Source organism: Panthera leo, chromosome F2, assembly GCF_018350215.1.
Source record: "Panthera leo isolate Ple1 chromosome F2, P.leo_Ple1_pat1.1, whole genome shotgun sequence".
NCBI lineage: Eukaryota > Metazoa > Chordata > Mammalia > Carnivora > Felidae > Panthera > Panthera leo.
In genome coordinates this window covers 3,682,642-3,703,858 of record NC_056695.1, presented here as the reverse complement: position 1 = coordinate 3,703,858, position 21,217 = coordinate 3,682,642, and the positions used below count along the sequence as shown (strand labels likewise).

Genomic DNA, 21,217 nt, shown 5'->3' with positions numbered 1-21,217 from the left:
GTAAAAGCCATCAAGTAGCCAGAATGGACTCGGACGGATCTGACCAACATGAGATACAAAGGGAACTACCTGTTCACCTAAAATGACATTTCTGTGTATATGGGCTAGTATGCTGTATTACTGCCATGACTGGGGAGATGTAAAAAAGTGCAGATCATTGTGGGAAATGGTACCTGCCTAGCAAACCTCTCCTAAAATGTGTTCAATTAATCCTGCTCATTGTGTCAGATGAAGGGGACGTTTTGAGGCCAAACTCCTCAATTAATACTCACGAGTATAGATAATAGAATCTTACTCCTAGCTTCTGTGCTCTTTTCTAACGAGCAGCTCAAGATCAAACAGCGTTCTATTTCCATCTCAGTCCCGTTAGATGCTTTTTTTTTAAATTTTCTATTGCGTTTTCTTTTCAACAACACAAATAACTTTCAACTTTCTGAAAAGAGTTCCATATTGTACATACCCACTGCTGTCTCAGAACACATTTTACCCATGGCCTACACCAATGCCCATAGTAGATATTCAGCTGCCATTCAACCAAAACAATATTGCATGCCTGCTATGTGCCAGGCACTGCCCCGGTGTGGAGACATTCCTCTGAGCAAAACAGGTGACCTCTCTGCCTCATGGAAATTTGTTTTGAGTGTGGATGAGACAAATTCTACAGCAAACAAGAAAATGCTTAACCATAACGTGCGAGATGCTGATAAAGTCTATTAAAAGCATTTGGCAATGGGAACCGCAGGGGGCATTGTCATTTATACAGAATTATTTACACTTGATCTTAGCCAAAAGGCCGAGAAGCGATATATACAGAATTATTTTAAAAAAGAGCTCTTTAAGGAGGTGACATTTGAAGAGAGGCATAAAGTAAAAGAGCGCACTATTTAAGATATTCGGATAGGATGGCAACTAGTTCAAAAAACTTGAGGCTGATGTGTGCCCAAACATCACGGTAGCCTTGGAGGGCGTTAGTGGCAGGTAGCAGGAGACTAGGGCAGACAGGTGGCAAGTCTGAAGGACGTACGCGGGAGATCTTACAGTGCCCTGGAGTCGTCGTGGAAACTTTGGATTTTACTCTGAGTCAAACTGAAAGCTAACAAGGGGCAAGGTGTTAAGTTTGGAAAACAGGCAAAAAAAAAAAAAAAAAAAAGATAAGTTTAACATAGGTGAGACATGAGAGTGACCAGGGTTGTAACAGCCATTTAGGGTATATTTTGTTCATCAGATAAGGCTATGACAGAAAGAGCCTTCAGGCTGATACCAAGTTCTTCAAAGTGGGCAACTAGAATGCCAAAGTTAGCACGGCCATTCGCTGAGGTGGGCACTAGGAGAGTGGGAGGAGATGAGTTCGAGATGTCCATCAGACATCCATGTGGTGGCATCTCAAAGGCAGTACATGCCCTCATTTGGGGCATTTAGAGGGAGCTCTCAGCAACTTCATGATTATTGGTATACATATGAGATTTAAAGCAATGAAATTGGCCATTCGTTGGGAATATCTAAGAAGTGAGAGTCCATGAAGAACTATTAGCATTACTGGATCATTCTGAGTAATGTTTGGTCCTTTCTCATTATTGGATGGAAGAGCGCAAACATCGAAACATATTCTAAGAATAGATTTCCTTTCACATATATAAAAAGAGCATTATTGTCATTTTGACACATTTCTGTCGAATGGAAAACAGGATATATATGATATATATATAAGTATATACATCAATGCATAATTTAAACTATATAAAATACTGCATGTGTATATAGACGTATATACATATAAACGCATGCTAATGAAATGTTTTAATATACATAACATTGTTGGAAAACAGATGTTATGAAAGCAATTGAGCATGGCATAACTCAGAGCCATCATTTATATGTGGAATTAAACATTTCTCTCTCTCCTATGGTATGTAGTTCTTTTCTATCCCTGTCATTTAAAAGATCATATAACTTGTAATATTCATGGTATCAGTCTGTGTTTGTATGTCAATAAAATGCAACCATATAACCTTCATAACTCTGATTTTATGTAAATATAAAGCATGCAAGTATTTTTTGGTCCAAAATGATTTTTATTTCTGCGGATTGGTCAGACTCTTAGTTAATGCCTATAATTGTTCTATTATACAGAATTTATTGTATTAGCTCTCAAATGATCAGATCAGTTAATACATATATTCTGTGTTAATTTATTTTACGTTTAGATGGTTATGACTTTTGTTCACCTGAAAGCCTTTCCCCAGAGAAACAGAAGTATAGGGAAGGAGACACAGCAAACAAAATTATGTTTGAATATTCGTTAAATTCTCACTTTTTGTGCTTGTACATGCTGTGTTTAGGGTCATTCTGAAGGAATTTCACTGCAAAGAGGAAGGCTGTACCCTCTGCAGGGTCAGTGCAGTCATTTACTGTCCTGAAACTAAACTGGGCTGGAGTGTGAGCTCATACCTGCTCTGTGCTCACCTTGAGTCCCATTTCTATTCTGGAGCCCAATGCTTCCATGTCACCAGGACCCTAGGATGCTGCCCTTGAGGACCATAGGTCACACTGGAGCCTGAAGACAAAAGAGAGCATGGCTGGGAAGGATGGACAGACTGACTGCTGTCTCTCTGATCACATTGCCCTCCCACATTTTGGTGTGTGAAAGCTTAAATTGTTTCCAAGAAGAAAGGGACAATATGTAACAAGGACAACGCTTCTTCATCCAATGAGAAAAAGTGAATTTATTATTTTTAGTGATTTAATGATATTCACATAATTTTACACTCAGTATATTGGCCAACTACAGTTTCATCCACCTTTTATCCCTCAGTCAAGAAGCTGAAGTCTATAAAGAGATACACCCTGGAGATATTGTCGGGTTCAGTTCTTGGCCACTGCAGTAGAGTGAGTATCACAATAAAGAAAGTCAATGACTGTTTTGGTTTCCCAGGGCATAATAAAGTTGCGTTTACACTATAGCATAGTCTATCAAGTGTGAAATAGAAGTATGTCTAAAAAAATGGACATGCCTTAATAAAAAGACTTCACTGCTGAAACATGCTAGCCATCATCTGAGCTTTCACTGTGGAGGGTCCCACCTCACAGTTGATGGTTGCTAACTGACCAGAGCAGTGGTTGCTTAAGGATGGGGTGGCTGTAGCAAGTTCTTAAAATAAGATAGCAATAAAGTTTGCCACGTTGATAGACTTTTTTCTTCATGAACAATTTCTCTGTAGCATGTGATGCTATTTAATAGCATTTTACCCACAGTACAACTTCTTTCAAAATGGGAGTCAGTCCTCTCAAACTCTGCTGCTACTTTATCAGTTAAGTTTATGTAATCTTCTAAATCCTTTGTTGTCATTTCAACTACCTTCACAACATCTTCACCGGGAGTAGTTTCCATGTCAAGAAGCCACTTCCTTTGCTCATCCATTCAAGTTTTATCATGAGATTTTAGCAATTCAGTCATGTCTTCAGGCTCCACTTCAAATTCTAGTTCTCTTGTTTCCACCACATCTGCAGTTTCTTCCTCGGATGAAGTCTTGAATCCCCCTCAAAGTCATCCATGAATGTTAGAATCAACTTCTTCCAAACTCCTGTTAATGTTGATACTTTGGTCTCTTCCCGTGAATTACAAATGTTCTTAATAGCATCCAGGATGGTGAATCCTTTCCAGAAGGTTTTCAATTTACTTTGCCCAGATCCATCAGAGGAACCACTTTGTATGGCAGCTATAGTGTTACTAAATGTATTTCTTAAATAGTAAGCCTTGAAAGTTGAAATTACCCCTTGGTCAATGGGCTGCAGAATGAATGATATGTTAGCAAGCATGAAAGCAATATTATAATAGTAACATCAGAGATCACTGATCAAAGGTCACCATAACAAATATAATAATAATGAAAAGTTTGAAATACTGTGAGAAATATCAAAACGTGGCACAGAGACATGAAAGGAGCAAATGCTGTTGGAAAAATGGCACCAGTAGACTTGCCCAATGCAAGCTTGCCACACTTTCCATTTCTAAAAAAATATGGCACCTACAAAGCTCAATATAAAATGAAGCACAATGAGATATGCCTGTATTATGCAAGGATTCTCACATTATTTGCAAATTCTATGCGAGGATATTTAGAGGAGAGTACTGTTGGATGCATACTGTTTGAATTGTTATATTAAGCAAGTCTTGAAAATGAAATTGCCTGTTACATACAATACCCTTTTTGAAGAATCTGTCTGCACTTCATGTCTCTTCTCCTCCTACTACTAGTATATGAGAAGATGGATCAATGAGTTGCAGGAATCACAAATGATCGAAAAGATTACCGACCTCAAGAAAATTCTTATAACTGAAGATAGTGGAGAAAAGAGCATCGCCTTGGTGTTCAACTGACCAAGGCTATATTTCCATCTCTGCTGCTGACTGTGCAACAATGGCCCAGGCAATGGATGCCCCAAAGCTCCCCACTGCACAGAGAGAGGTGCCTGTTCATGGCTTCCACACAAGATATGGTCGCTGATACATTTTTGCCATTGAGTACCAGCCTTATCTCTGGTCTCCGGGACACTCTTGATTTCTCTGTCTATAATGCGTATGGTTGTAATAGAACTGATACAACACCCAGAGAAAAGTAACCTTCAAGAGTTATAAAGATAGTCAAATTCCAGCTCATCATCAAAGAAATGAGTCCATTTCCCTTAATTCTAAGCACTTGGTTGAAAGAGTGTCTTGTGATTTCAGGGATGGAAGGACCTCTCATTCAAATGCTTATTTGGACAGAAGTAAAACATATCTAGGCTTTTACATTTGCCAGAAAGTCATGTCATTCAGAAAATGAGCAAGGAGACTTTCATATATTGAAGAAAATTAAAGGTACTGCCTTGGTGGACAAGACTAATCCCACTTTAGGGTGGCATCCTTTTCAAGAGCAATTTAGAGACAGAAATCACTAACACTTATTCAATGCTCATTAAGTACCCTTTCTTAACATACTTATTTGTACCAATAATCTTATTAGGTAGCTCTAATTATAATTCCTGATTAAAGGGTGAGGATTCTCAAATACAGAAAATGAAGCAATTAATCAATGATATACTGCTGGGAATTATTCGATCCAGAAGTCAAGTTCAGGCAATCTGACACTGTTTCAAACTAAAATGTCACTGCTGTTTCTCTCAACCAACTAATTTGGTAATCATGTTAATATGCCACATAGAAACTAAACAATAATAATACATAATGAAGGGATGAAATATAAATATACTTTACGCAAACACAAACAAAAGTAGTAAAGTTATCTATTGAAATAAAAGTAACCATAACCCGATTCGTAAGAATTGTCTTGGTTCCTGTTAAGACCATTGACTATTATTCAGAGCAAATGATGACAATAGTAAAAGAAAGAATAATTTTTATAATAATGTTACAGCAAAATTGAACTTTATTTCATGTTTTGATAAAGCAAAAATATATCAAATAGTCAGTATTACTTCCAAAACATCATAACCAATATCTCCAGAGTACAAAATGACAAAACACACCCCTCTACAAACACAAATACACGGGCACCCGTGAGTGTATTTATATACCTATATCTTTGGAAAGGAAAACATTTCACAGGGATGTATCATTTTTCTCTCACGTATGCTTTGTTAGCCACAACAAATTGGAACCCTATAAAGGATTTTCTCAATGTTTTTTTTTAAGCTACAAACGAGGTCAGTTTTGACAAGATCTAACTATCGATAGACCTAAACCTCTTATACTGTTGGTGGGAATGCAAACTGGGGCATCCACTCTGGAAAACAGTATGGAGGTTCCTCCAAAAGTTAAAAATAGAACTACAATCTGATCCAGCAATTGTACTACTAGGTATTTACCCCAAGCATGCAAAAATACTAATTCAAAGGGATACGTGCATCCTGATGTTTATAGCAGCATTATCAACACTAGCCAAATTATGGAAAGAGCCCAAATGTCCAGCAACTGATGAACGGAAAAAGACGATGTATATATACAACGGAATATTACTCAGCCATCAAAAAGAACGAAATCTTGCCATTTGCAATGACATGATGGAGGTAGAGAGTATTACGCTAAGCAAAATAAGTCCGTCAGACAAAGAAAAATACCGTATGATCTCAATCCTATGTGGAATTTAAGAAATGACAGGTTTGAACAGATGAACATAGGAGGAAGAAAGAGACAGAGGCAAACCAGAAAATAGACTCTTAACTGTAGAGAACAAACAGGGTTGCTGGAGGGGAGTTGGTCAGGGGATGGGTTAAACAGGTGATGGGTATTAAGGAGGGAGCGTGTGGTGATGAGCTACAGGTGTTATATATAAGTGATGAATCACTACCTCCTACACCTGAAACCATTATCACACTGTATGATAACTAACTGGAATTTAAATGAAAACTTGAAAAAGGAAAAAAAAAGAGGTAACCCAATGCTCCTAATTTCCTTATTTGAAAAAAATATGTTAATTGAAAATACTTCAGATATATCAGAGCTTGGCCAGAGACTCGTTTTTCCTTACAGACATAATTTTAAAGCTGCAAGCTGAATGAACAATGAAACCTAATCATATAAGTAAATTTAATAAATCTGGTTCAGGTAGGTCTTAAAAAAACCTGACCCACTCCAAAGTCCATTTCCAATAGTATATGTCTTGACATATTTAAGGTCACAGGCCTACACAGCCATACTTTAGAGGTTTATGGTCTAGTATGGACAGAGAGCAGCATGGGTCCCGAGAGATCCTCATGTGTCCCTCCCTTCTTCGGCAGTGACTGAAGAGTCATCATCTGGAGTTGTCTCTAATCTTCGCTTCTACTTCATAAAATGGGAAGTGGGCAATAGGTACAATTTATTCAATTCCTTAATATATGCGAAGGGTCAGCAACAAGAGGTAGACAATGTTCAATGTATGTTGCTGGGCTTGTCTAGAAGATAATATTAATCATAGAAGTTGATATAATTATTTTTTTTTATTTTTTTAAATTTTTTTTTAATGTTTATTTATTTTGAGACAGAGAGAGACAGAGCATGAACGGGGGAGGGGCAGAGAGAGAGGGAGACTCAGAATTGGAAGCAGGCTCCAGGCTCCAAGCTGTCAGCCCAGAGCCCCACGCGGGGCTCAAACTCACGGACCGCGAGATCGTGACCTGGCTGAAGTCGGACGCTTAACCGACTGGGCCACCCAGGCGCCCCAGAAGTTGATATAATTATAAAGAAAACAATAGCAAAGTAACAATAACAGCATTTTATTAATAAAATGTATAGTAGCAAAAATATAGTTATTAATAATAAATGATATGATTAAAAAACTACAGCCGCAAATTATCTACGAAACTATATTTTATAATGTTTATTTAGTTTTGAGAGAGAGCGCAAGTTGGGGAGGGACAGAGAGAGCGGGACAGAGGATCTGAAGCAGGCTCTGTGCTGACCTCAGAAAGCCTGATGTGGGGCTCAAAGTCACCAACAGTGAGGTCAGGACCTGAGCCAAAGTCGGAAGCTCAACCAACTGAACCACGCAGGTGCCCGTGAAACTGTATCTTTAAAAATAGATTCTAGGGGTGCCTGGGTGGCTCAGTCAGTTAAGCAGCGGGCTCTATGTGTTGGCTTAGGTCATGATCTCACAGTGTGTGAGTTCAAGATCCAAGTCAGGCTCAGACAGGGCCTACTTGGGATTCTGTCTCCCTCTCTCTCTGCTCCTCCCCCTGTCACATGCTCTGTCTCTCTCTCAAAAAATGGGGGGGGGGGGACATTCTAAAACAATTTGAGGGAGATTTCAACACATTTCTGCAATATTCCTTAATGGATAAAGGCCTCAGAAGGGGCTTACACCTGGTTTCCACCAGTACTAAAACTTGATTTGCATCTTTGAAAACAATAATGTAAGATTTTGGAAGGTCAAACAGATTTAAGATTTCACACAACAGTAAATTTGCAAAGTATAAAATTTCTGTAAACAAAAAATATTAAGTCTAGAAAGATTACAAAATACAAAAGTATTAAGTCTAGAAAGATTACTGAAAGAAGCTCAAATACACCTGAAGGAATTTATGCTGAATTAAGGATTACAAATAATTCTCTTCTTACAGGATGAATCCTTGAGATTGGCACCAAATTGATACGGGCAACAAAGTTAATTTTCTAGCTTTCTCCTTATACAAAACGTATGTTCTGACTAACTGCCCACACAACATTTTAGTAACCAGAAAATTATTGTAGAAGGTAACTTTCATGTATTTTAAATATTTTTAGAAATATTCTACTTATTCATATTTTATGTGTATTGCATAAATTTCACTTGGAATATGTTTCATTTGGCAGCTCTTCCTAACATAGTTATGTTCTCATACTTTATTAAAATTATAGGAGTAAATTACCGTATTCGGATTTAGAACAGCAATCCTCCCAAATGCTTATGTTCAGAATTAGTCTATTCTTCTAATCGACTGAAGGGATGTAGATATCTGTAACATGAAGCTGTAATAATTCAGAAACATACTGTTCTTAAATCCACTTAAGTGGGGTGAAGGAATGCCCCATAAATAATTAGATATTGAGAAAGACAGGGATAAACTTTGGTTATTTGGAAAACAAGATTAGATATCTTTTGTGTATAATGTTCTCAAGGAGGAGAAATGACTGAATCCTTTTATTCCCACATCCCATTGCTCAAAGATACTTGTTTCCTTCAAATAAAGACCTTAAGTTGTTTTAGAAGCTTTATGAAAGCATTTGAAGTGTATAAATATTATAACAAAAAGGATAAACCCAATTTGAGGAATCACCAGAAAGATTACAGGAGTCTTGCACAATTATTTAAAATATTGGACCAATTCATGTTATGTTCACATCTGACATACCAAAAGCAGTGCTAATGGTGTAACTTAAAGAAAAAAAATGTAAGAATGAGGCTGAAATGTGTGCCAATACATTGGACTCATGAAAAAGATCTGAAACCTCCAGTCTGGAAAGAAAACAAAGCAGGGAACGAGTATTAAACTATGACTTCGAGCTTTTAAGAGTATGGAAAGGTCAACAAAACAAATTTCTACCAATGAGATTTAGGGGCACCTGGGCGGCTCAGTTGGTTGAATATCCGGCTCTTGATATTGGCTCAGGTCGTGACTTCGCACTTGTCAGATCGAACCCTGTGTCAGGCTCTGTGCTGGGCAAGGAACCTGCTTGGGATTCTCTCTCTCCCTCTCTCATTGCCCCTCCCCCTCACATCCATGTGCACACATGTGTGCTCTCTCTTTCTCAAAATAAGTAAGCTTAAAAAAAAAAACAAAAAATAAAATAAAATAAAAATGAGATTTAATTAACATCCTAGGGCTTAAAGATATTTTGGAAAAACAGTCATAAATTTATGGAATTCTAACAGGAGAGAGGATACATGCTAAAATGTTAATAAATCCAGGAAAGTTCTAAAATAACACAATAAGAGAAAAGGTCATGTTTTTACAATGATGTCATTGTATTTTACTCATAAAAGAGGCTGGATGGAAAGTAGCTGGCTCTGGCATTGTGGATGGCAGTCACTGTCTTTGCTGTCTCTATGGCATTTCTAGAGACAGAGATCAGGATTAGAGGAACCACAGTTCTTGCCCAGAGCGGAAACCCTACCTTAGTTTACAGCCCATAAGCCTCTTAACAGTCCCCAGGGAAATGTTCTATCATCATCGGGGAAAAAAATTAAAACAGTTTCAGAAGCTTCAGTTTGGGAAGTGATTACACATTTTAGGCAAGTTTAATTCTCCAGTGATACACGAAAAATCTAAGAACCCTGGGGCGCCTGGGTGGCTCAGTCGGTTAGGTGGCTGACTCTTGATTTGGACTCAGGCCATGATTTCATGGTTCTCGAGTTCAAGCCCCACGTCCAGCTCTGTGCTGACAGTGTAGAGCCTGCTTGGGATTCTCTCTCTCTCTCCCTCTCTCTCTCTCTCTCTGCTCTGTACCCTCTTTCTCAAATAAATAAGTTAACTTTAAAAAAAAATTAAAGCCAAAAAAACTAAGAACCTTAATCATTTGTAAATGAGGTAATAAAAGGCAAAACAACTGATACATTTTTAAAGAATAGTTATTACTTAACAATGGAAACTGATACACATATATTCAGAAAATGCTGACACATCTTTTGTACTGAGATGGTTTCCCTGAAGAAATAGGTTTTGTCAAAAGTGGGAATTTCAGAGTCAAATAATATCCGTTCCATGACAATATGTCATTGACATAAATTTCTACTCTAACATAATTCTTTATCTAAATTATAGTCTTTGGAAGAATTTTTGTCTCTACAAATCATTGGCATTTGCCTAATAATTGTATCAGTACAGTCTGACGTCACATATTATCTTCTACATTTTTTCTCACCAGATTTGCATTCGTGTATATATTATACATTTGTCTATTACTGTATATTCATTTATTTTTGCTCTTATTTTAAATTAGATGACAAAAACTTATGGAGCAGATCTTTTCTGTTCAAAATGCTAGTAGTGGGGGTGAAAGGAATGATAATATTGGATTCAGTGCTTTGATTACCAATACGGTAACCATGAGGTACAGTAAAATATTTGCTATCAACATCCGAAGATCATAGATAAATTCACTTATTTAAAAACTTTTTTCTCTAAAAGGAGACTAGTCCATTATTTTAATTGGATAAAATTATTTTTTTCCATTTGTCTATTTATTCTACTCATTTTAATAATTCTTCTTAGTTATTCTGTATGTGAGCAAAATTTTAATCAGTCTTGTCTTAGAATGTTCCTTACCAGCCAGATCGCCTTTAGGCATGATTTGCTGCATTTACCCTACATGAGGCAAGCTTGTTTTTCTTGTTCTCTTTATTTAGCAAGTCCTGAAATGTCGTATTTTTATTACAATCACACAAAGAAAATTTGCATGTGAATTACAAAGATTTATTTCCTGAACCATTTGATAATTGCCAATGTGATACCTCGTCACCCTCCAGCCCCATAATTTCTGGTGTAGTTTTAACAAACAAGAACATTAGGATATTCACCCATAAAATTACAATATAACCATAAAAAACAAGGAATTTGACATTGTATATTGTTGTCCTCTGGTCCTTATACTTCATTCATGATTCACCAGTTGAGAATCATCTTGGGATGGAATTTTCATGGCTCTTTGGTTGCCTTGAATGGGAACAGTGCCTGGTCTTGCCCTGACTCTAGTGACTTCGACACTATCAAAGACTGCAGGCAGGTTTATTTTGTAGACTGTGCCTCACGTGGGTTTGTCTGACATTTACTCGTGTTTAGAATAGATTAGATCACATCACACTAGATTAAGTTACGTTAGATTTCCCTGTTATTACATTAAATTAGACCAGATGTTTCCTCATGGTTAGATTAGGTTTATTACACAGCTTCAGGAGGATATTCTTCAGGAGGCGTGATATTCTTCTAATTGTGATATTCTTCTGTCATACTATCAGACATAATGCTTTTGATTTCTTCCACTAATAAAATGTCCATTTTGATCAACTTGTTAAGATTGCAAAGTCCCCTGTAAAGTTACTCTTTTTCCTTTTGAAATTGTAGTCAGTACTATGTAGGGAGGTCCTCCGAAGCTATGTAAGTGTTGTGCTTCTCATTAAATTTTCCAGTTATTTACTTATCTTTATGAGGATAGATTCATGGTTTCCTGTTTTAGACACTGGATTATAATCCATTTCTACCATGTATTTTGAAGATCAGTTTGTCCCAGATTTGCCCAAAGATGCCCTTGAAGCAGCTTCTGTGTCTTTTCACATGTCTCCATCATTTGAGCACTTTCTGTTTTTCTGAGGCAATAAAATGATTTAATCTTCTCTTTCACTTTCTGTGCTACAGTCAAGCCATCAATGGTTTTTCTAGAGTTCTGGCTCTTTGTGTTGGAGGATGGTATTAAGAAAGGGATACCTGGATGCCGGGTTTGTTCCTTGCGGTTGGGGACTCTCTGATCTAGGTAATTTCAGGGGGCAGGTAAGGTCTGTATGTGCACACACACACACACACACACACACACAGATACACACACACATCTCTGTAAATGTGTATAAACACATCTGCATTTATTTTATAGCGTGCACGTGTGTGTGTGTGTGTGTGTGTGTGTGTGTGTGTGTGTATAACCAACCGCATACCAGTATTTCTAATTCTAATCGAGCACTATTGGGTTTATTGTACTCCGTCTTCCCATATGTGCAACTCTCACATCTGACAGTGAGAAATCAGGCTCCGATTTCCCACTCCCCAAGTCGACCTAGTTGGTCCATTCCTTTCTCTCTTCCCCATCTCCCACCAACACACATCTGAAAGCTCTCCTTACTCAGCCCAGCCAGCCATGATAGTTTGGTATTTTTTTCTGAAAATGATTTTGTAAGAATATCGCTGTGACTACAGTGATCACTGTGTATATTTTATCAAGAATTGAAACTTAATACATGCTCTATTAGTGTCCTAAAAATGAAACGAGAAAGATGGTCTTTCAAAAAGGCTTGTTCCTCCTCAGTCTAATGCTGGCTCTGAAAGGGGTAGGCTTGAAATATCTACAAGCCAAGTGCCCTCCACTTTTGCAGGGTCTGCTAGCCACGGGATGTTCGGAGGTTCATTTCTATTAACAACAGCGTACGATTCAACTATTTTGAACTAGGTCAACATACTCCATTCACTCTTCCCGTGTTTCCCCATGTGTGACCGGCTGACAGGACAATTATTGTGCCTTGACTTCCACATCATGCAGATAGGTCCTCTCATTCTCTCACTAGGAGAATCTGACCATTGGACGTGAACTCCTAAAGTCAGCTGGCTGTCGGATGAGATCCAGGTTACATGAGGAGCTGTACCTGAGCATAGGAGTCTGGGTGTTCTCCAGGGGGCACGTAACACGGGTGCCCGGTGAGGTACGGACAAAACACAAGGAGTAACTTCTCTTTCCTATGGAAGCTAATGTTGTAAAGTCGTTTTCGTCTGAAGAGATGATCAGAGAATACACAGCACCCCACGAGCATAGGGGAAAAGTACTAAAAATCGTGTTAGATAGTTAATAAAAAATATGATGCACTTTTACAAATGCTCCGAACTTTGTGGTATTTCTCAACGTTTAAAATTATTCCGTATTGAGATTTTTTTTCTCATTCTAAATATTCACTTTCATGCCCCGTTTTATGCTGCTAGTTTTCTAATTGTGTTTAGTGATGGAGGTCCCAAATTGAGCAAGTGAGAGGGCCCAGAACATCTACACAACCGCTGTTGATCAGTAATGGCAGTGTAGCCAATGCCGAGAATCAGTGTGGTGTCAGTTGATTGTCTAGAGTGCTGGTTTTGCCACTTGACGTAAAGTATCTGTTGGCCGATGCTGCTGCTTTTTCTAGTTTCAGAAAACGAAACAGGATTCTAGCTTTTGTTTTTTTTCCCTTTTTCCTCTAATCTCCATGGTGTTTCGGGTTCCTCACCAGCAGTCCTTCCTAAACTTGAGACACGTAACACCTGAGATTTCAGGCACGCCAGTAGACAGGTGCAACGGGGTCTGGGAAGGACATGCACCCTGGAGGTCATCAGGGTAGAAATGCCGGGGTCCCTGCTGTGCCACACGGGTAAGACCTCTTACGCTTGAGGAGCCGGCCTTAGACACAGGTGAGGAGAACCATATCTAGGACAGGCCTGCCGATGGGTATTTGCGGAGCTGACAGGCTTTGTAAGCGGGAAACAGGATCATCAAATACGATGAAGAATGAGAGGTGTATGTTAGTTTTGAGGCAAACGCAGAAGGTTCTCCCTGGGTTTTGGTAGACTAGGCAAGAGGACAGAATTCCGTGACCCAGAATTCGACGCCTTCTTGAAGGACGAGTCCAGAATCCAACACACGGTGAGTCGTTCGCCAGCCACATTCAGCTACACTGTCACGTTAGGGTTAGAACTCAGGCAATCATTTTCCCAAAGAGTCGGATAAACCAGAGCAGTGAGAGAGGACAGGCCTTTTTTGTAGGTATGTGTCTGTCATGAGTGGAATGACCACCAGCGGTCTCTGTGCACTCTTCCCTTCTGCTCCTTGCCCTCACCTCTCTAGTCCACTGCTCAAGACTTGCTGGAATGTGTGTCTCGGCCCCAGGATCTTTGCAGCAGCCCTGGAACACTCCCCCCCCCCCCCCCCCCCCGGTGCCTCCAATCTCGTCTCCTGCTGCACTTAGAAGACTATTTTGAAAAAGGCAAACTCAATCATTGCTCAGGCTTGAAATCATTTGGGGGCTCCTTTGTTCTTCATGTAACTTTTATGTTCCTTATTACTGTCTTTTCACAGCTCTCCCCCACCCAAACGCCAACATTAGCTTCATAGCTAAGTGCATCACAGCCATGCTGAGCGCTTTTTAGGTGTTTAAGTGACACATGATTATTTACACACCCGGACAAGTTTACACATTATTTCCCGTGCCCCACAGTGCCCCACAGCGCCCCTTCTCCCACTCACCAAACCCGAATCCCAACCAAAACACGTCATCCGAACCCTTGAATAATCCTTTAGATTGCAAGTTTACTTCAGGCCTCCTCCAACATGCCCTTCCTAAAGTCCTTAGTCAGCTAGGCTTTTTGTGAACTCAGCCCCCTTGTCCAGTTGTACGGAATCCCTAATTCCGAATAAAGTGCTTGGCAACATAGAGAGTGCTTCATGATATTTGTAATGTGAATTAATTAATAAAAATATATTGATTAAAGAACTGCTAACCTTCACAGCAACCTATGCTTTCTTAGCACCCCCCCCCCCCCGAACAAAAGAAATCAAAGTCTAAAATGCCGAATGTATTTGTGAAGGGTAATGTACTTGGTAACAAAGTTGTCAGTTTTGGGCAAGACTCTCTTGTTTTGAAGCCTTTGTTTTCTCACCAGGAGCTGGCTGGCTTTCTCACTGTCATCCCTTCCCAATTTATCATTGCTTATACCGACAGAGAACGAGGGAATATAGTATGACATTTAAGAGCACAGGTTTTTGAGACAGACTGCAAGATTCAAATCCTTACCTCTGACATTTACCAGCTACAATGACTTTGGGCTATTTATTTAACCTTTCTTTGCCTTGGTTTCCGTATCTGCAAAATGAAAATAATAACTGCCTCATAGCGATGGTGTAAAAATTAGGTAAATTATTATATCAAGAAACTGAGAACAAAAAAACCTGGCACCTATGTAAGCTGCATACACTGGGTAACTATGATTTAGCTTTAGTTTTCTTATTCCTGGTATAGCCTCGTATCAGAAGAGAGAGGAGAGGATTTTCTCTATTAGTGGTCCAGGCCAGATGTTTTGTGGTCCAGATCATTAAACTGTGCCTTCAAAATTGCCTGAGAGGGGCATGTGGGTCACTCGGTCGGTTAAGCATCTGACTTCAACTCAGGTCATGATCTCACAGTTTGTGAGTTTGAGCCTCATGTCAGGCTCTGTGCTGACAGCTCGGAGCCTGGAGCCTGCTTTAAATTCTGTGTGCGTCTCTCTCTCTGCCCCCGTTCATGCTCTGTCTCTCTCTCTCAAAAATAAATAAACATTGAACATTTCTTTCTAAATGCCTGAGATATCCCTTTCTGGAGACTGAAGTCTACAACATACACATCTGCACAGGACTGTTACCTGAGGACGGTAGGTGGCTGGGTTACAGAAGACCCTGCTTTGTAACTGCTGCCCAGACCGAACTTTCTGAGGCTGGGTTCCTTGTCAAGCCAACCATCTGATCTGAATGCAGGCAAAGTATCCATTTAGCACTGAGTTTTATTCCACTTCTCTATTCTTGTGTTATATGAAATTTTCATTTGGGAAAGAGAATCCTCGGCAGATAATTTTGTATGTCAAATGCAAATCCGTGAAGCACAGAATATTAGTGTTATATTGATCAGTTATAGGAGAGCTTTCTCATTTACATATCACTAGTGAGAGTAGAATTAGAGTTTATTGAATGTCTAAAAATATTTATCTCCAGGCCTCACTAACTTCTGTAAAAAATTTCCCAAAGCAACTAACGAGCTTATAGAAAATTTTATGTGCAAAGGAAAATGAGAAGTGCCCTTTGTATTTACTTTGGGCAGAGTGCAAATGTATGGGCCCTTCTAGATATTTGTAATGGTGGTAGAAATTGGTCTGGCTTTTCTAGGAGGGAATTTAGATCCCTGAGCCTAACATCTTGAGTATGTTAAAATATTTTGAACTCAGGATTTCCAAAACTCGGAATTTAGACTAAAGGAAATAACTAGAAAGTTACATAGCCTGTGGGTAGGGCGCCTGGGTGGGCTCAGTCAGTTAAGCCTCCGACTTCGGCTCAGGTCAAGATCTCATGGTTTGTGGGTTCAAGCTCCATGTAGGGCTCTGTGCTGACAGCTCAGAGCCTGGAGCCTGCTTTGGTTTCTGTGTCTCCCTCTCTCTCTGTGCCTCCCTCCTGCACCTCTCTCTCTGTCTCAAAAATGAATAAAAATTAAAAAAAAAAAACTTTTTAAAAAGTATCTGGGCAAAGATCAATTCTTTGCTATCTATTTTTTGTGTGTGTGCCGTCATATTAACTTAATGTCTGTGTCGCCCTAATAAAATGTAAGTTCAATGAAACCAGGGACATTTTCTGGGGTTTTTTCCCAACCATAGAACAAGTGCTTAGCAGATTGTCTTGTATACATCAAATATTCAACCATTATTATATAAATCAAAGAGTCATTGTTGTGATGTCTGATAGAACACATGAGGAAGTATCTAAACAGCAAAAGTAAGAGACTGACTAAATAAATATGGCCAAATGATGGGACAGATGAAATCCACCAAAAGGTCAAAGTTTTTTTCTAAGTCTATTGATCGACATAAAAAAAATCTTAAGACATATTTTTACATGAAAAAGGTTACAAGCCATACAATTCTAATATTGCAAAAATTTTTTAAAAGAAATAAAATATTGAATGTTTATATGGAGCCACACATATTCTCTCTCTCCTTTAAAATTGTCCTTATATTGTCCTTATTTCAAATATTATGATAAATTGAATTGTTTTTAGATGTTCAATCAGCTTTTTTTTTTTTTTTTTTTTTTTTTGAGAGGGTTATAAAGACCATGTAGCTACTTGGAAAATGGTTAGGAAATAATTTAAGTCTACATAAGAATACAGAAATGCATGCTGGATTACTACTATGATAAAGTTACATTAACGTAGGGCTAAGGAAGGGACAAATTAATGTATGATTAGGGAATAATTTGTAGGGGAGTGAGCTTCTGGGTTTCTTTCTGTATCTTTCTTTCTCCCTCTTTCATGCTTCCTTCCTCCCTTCCTTTCTTCCGTCTCCCCCGTCTCTCTCTTTAATTCTTTCTTCTTAATGCCACCATTTTTTCCCTAAAAAATTCAATTAGAATCTCATTCAATTAGATTCAATTAGAATTTCATTAGCCCTTTTGGTAATTATTGAAAAAAAACGGAGTTGAGCATGTCCTCCTTATCTTCAGACACCAGTACATCTTTTAGGAGTTGCCGGAGCCTTCTTTACTAACAACCAACTCAAGTAGCTTAGAGTTGCCCTTCCTCCATAAATCCCTAAATAGAACTAAAACCATACCCAGTGATGAGCAAACAATGACCTATACATTCATTTAGCCCTTGTGCTGCTCTGAATGTCAGTTTTAGTCAAGGATTATTTTATGGGGAAGAAAAATTATGCCCCCTTTTGAGGTGATCGTGTTTGTTTGCCGGTTTTTCTGCTGCAGGACACATCTGATGCATTTCACTTACGTTTCACCTGTTCCAGCATTTTCTACTGACCCTTTAACTAGAAGAAAATAACTGATAGAAAATGCAAGGAACTTAGTTCTCCTTGGTTACACAAACAAGGTCAACCTGAACAAAGATTTAATTTTCATCTGTAGTACTTCCAAGCTTACAGACCCCAGAGTAGAAACTGCATGTAGATTATTAGTTAGGTTTTATAAATTATTCCCATTCTGATTCTTTTTTTCCCATTCTGATTCTTAAAAATGGGTACAGAAACCATTTGGAATTTTACGGAATTCTCATAACTTCCTAGTCCAATACTCTTGTGTATATCACAGGACTTTGGTTTATAAGCGTATATTCTTTGCATACTCAGATAGATAACCTAATTCTGAGATTAAAAAATATATATATCTTTCTTTGCACATGCCTTTATATTTTCTGCATTTTCTCATTCAAAGTTGTATCCAAGACTTTTCCTTTTGTATTTTACTTAGAAAAAAAAAAAACAAAGATGATAATAATTGAGGTTTAAATTAGGACTATTTTCGATCGAACTTTCGGCTTCTCCCTCCATGACCTCCTACCAAGCTTCTTCCTTTCCTCTCCCCAGATCGAGGGACTGCAGTATCTGCTTCCTAATTACTCCAGCTGATATGAGGATGCTTATATACTTCTCTGCCTTCTGTCTCTTATATGTATATTTTCTTCTCTCTGTCTTTATCTTTTATGCCGCTGCCCCATTTGTTTTCACAGGCCACTTATGAGCTCAGAGCTACTGCTAAGGAAGAGCCCTGAAAATGTTCGCCACGTATTGATCATACCTTGAGAATCTTGCACATAATCTCATACACGGAGAATGTTTTCTCTGCTCGGGTCCAGTCCCACGTTGTCACCTTGAAAAGATGAGAAACTGACATGTCACCTGTTGTCGAAACACACTCCCTAGTTCCCTCTTTATCGTACTTAGATAATACGGCACACCATGACACTTTCCCACCTGCAGTACATGGTCTCAGTTGTGAAGCTATCTTCATAGAGGTCCATGTGTGGTGTTTTGGTGTCCTCTCTCTTAGGCTTTATTGCCATTTCTCCTCCTCTTTCAGCAAATGTTTTATGTTATGTGTAACCATCTCCATTTGCCCAACGTATGTATGTATTTTAAATACTGTATGATTTACATAAAAATACCAAGGATTTATATTTCTCACGTACAGTAATTTCCCAGCTTACCAACCAGTTACATACAAAGAAGCGTCCTAAATATAAACACTGGCTTTAATTTTTTAAAAAGACATTATTTGTATCAAGAAGTTATTTCAAGATGTGATCGCCTTAAACACTGTGAGGACACCAAACAATATGATGAAGTTGGTCACTTTCTTACATTTGAAACATGCATTTGTCTGTCTACTCGTATGAAATCATTCAGAGTAGGAATATAGTAAAATGTATAAATATTAATAGCTTTTTTTTCCTGCTTTCTGGGTGCTTTGAACTTTGTAGAGACATAGTCATTCAAAATAACAGCAGGTCAGATTCGATATTTCCAAAACCCTATGTAATATTACACCTGTAAGTGAGTGGTCTGGCAATTGATATTCATATTCAATAAATATTTATTAAGAATCTACTGTTGTATAAGGTACATGATTCCAAAAGAAAGACCTTGGGTGCAATAGGTACCCATACGTACTTAATACAAAGTCCAATGACTAGAATACAGGATATTAAAATGCTACTTTTTTTTACTTAGACATACCTGTGTCAAATAGATAATAAGCACATTTTGACTCTCATAAATGCCTGAACAGAAATGCCTTCTAGATTTTTCCAGGGTTATAAAGTAAATATTTAACGCCAGAACATATATCTTTAGTAAGATATTTTCAGAAACATTTGAGCTGTTTTCTATTTTTCCCCTGTATCTTATTTGCAAAATACAGGAAAACCTTGGTTTGCGAGCATAATTCGTTCCCGAAACATGTTTGTAATCCAAAGCATTGTATATCAAGGCAAATTTCAAGAACCATTGGCTAAGTCATGATCATGTGACACTCGCTGTCGCGTACCACGTGTATTACAAGACATCGCTCGTTGATCAAGTTAAAATTTACTAGAAATGTCTGCTGCCCTGCGGAACACTCGCAGAACAGGTTGCTCGCGATCCACGGTTTTACTGTATATTGGTAATACGCTATTTACCATTATCAAATTGATGTCACTCTGTCATGATAATACGGGAAAAATAAAAACTGTTGGACAAAAACGCTTACCGGAGGTGCCAGAAACTTGTAAAGACAGGATCCCCTCAGGGCTAGAAATGTTGGCGAGTATGCTCGATCTTGCAGAGGATCCTGTTCCCGTGCTTCACACCAGCCCATGTAGACTATCTGTAGGAAAATGGAATATGATTCGCTGTCAACAAAAGTCTCATTACAGATGCGTACTCTGTGTATCTTGGGTATTTTAATTCTCCCATAACATTATCAAATGAATTGATGAGAAACAATACATACGCCACATAAGCTTTCCAATAAGTGGATGTGAACCACTCCCGAGAGCTTACGTTTCCATCAGCACTTATCAAGCATTTGTTTATGCAGTCCAACTGGGCATGAGTTATATTTCCCCCTCTCCACCACCGCTACTATAAAAATGTTTCCTCGTAATGAAATTCGTCGACTTATCCTATCTGTTTCTCAATTAGTGGTATTTTACAATGAGGATGTGCTCCCAGGATAAAACTATTTAAGAGGGTAAAGGAGATAAGTCAAAAAGAGGTACCCTATGTGATGACCACTGGTGTGGTATACACATCTCCCCTCTACCTGACAGGATGGGATGATAGCTTTTCTTGATTTAGTCACCAATCTAAGATGAACATAGATTATTCAAACATTATTCATATATCAAATGGCAATGACAACAGCTCTTTGGTCTTTAGATCTTAAATATTGGTGGATCAATTTCCAAAAAGAAATCATGGGAGATAAGCCACTCCTCCTCCAATCATTTGATTGTTCTGAAGCTCAAACATATACATAAGCATTTATTCAATGAGTTTTATATTCCTGACAATGTGTACACATACGTCATTTCATTTACCTCTTACCACAACGTTATGTGGTAGACATATCTGGGAGGATATATTTCCCAGATCATGTCATTTACTTTGGTTTTATGGTTGACAGAATGTTCTTTCCTACTCTTAGACTTTTTTTTTTTTGCTATGAGATCTGTCATGACTAATGTGGTATTAATGCACATGACAAAAGTAAGTTGGAGTTAGTATCTTGTGCTTCTGCCATTGCCATGAAGAAAGCATACCCAAGATGGAATCATGTGGAGCCGGCCAGAGCCAGAATTTCCTCCTGGACCCAAGCCTAGCCACGTCCAGCCTAGAGGCTAATTCCAAATAATCAGCTCACTTACAGAGAGAAATAAAACACAGAGAAATAGACTTCCCATGCTCA

The 21,217-nt window shown here is 38.4% G+C and overlaps 1 protein-coding gene across 2 annotated transcripts in view; it reads right to left on the bottom strand.

Moving 5' to 3' along the window:
* SNTG1 (syntrophin gamma 1) overlaps positions 1-21,217 on the bottom strand; it is a 564,503-nt gene that overhangs the window by 63,794 nt on the left and 479,492 nt on the right. For both annotated transcript variants that reach the window (XM_042924327.1, XM_042924328.1), the window contains exons 13-14: positions 20,018-20,134; positions 18,566-18,637 (exon numbers count right to left, since the gene is read on the bottom strand). In XM_042924327.1, the coding sequence (XP_042780261.1) occupies positions 18,566-18,637; positions 20,018-20,134 (189 nt within the window). The remainder of the gene's footprint in view (positions 1-18,565; positions 18,638-20,017; positions 20,135-21,217) is intronic.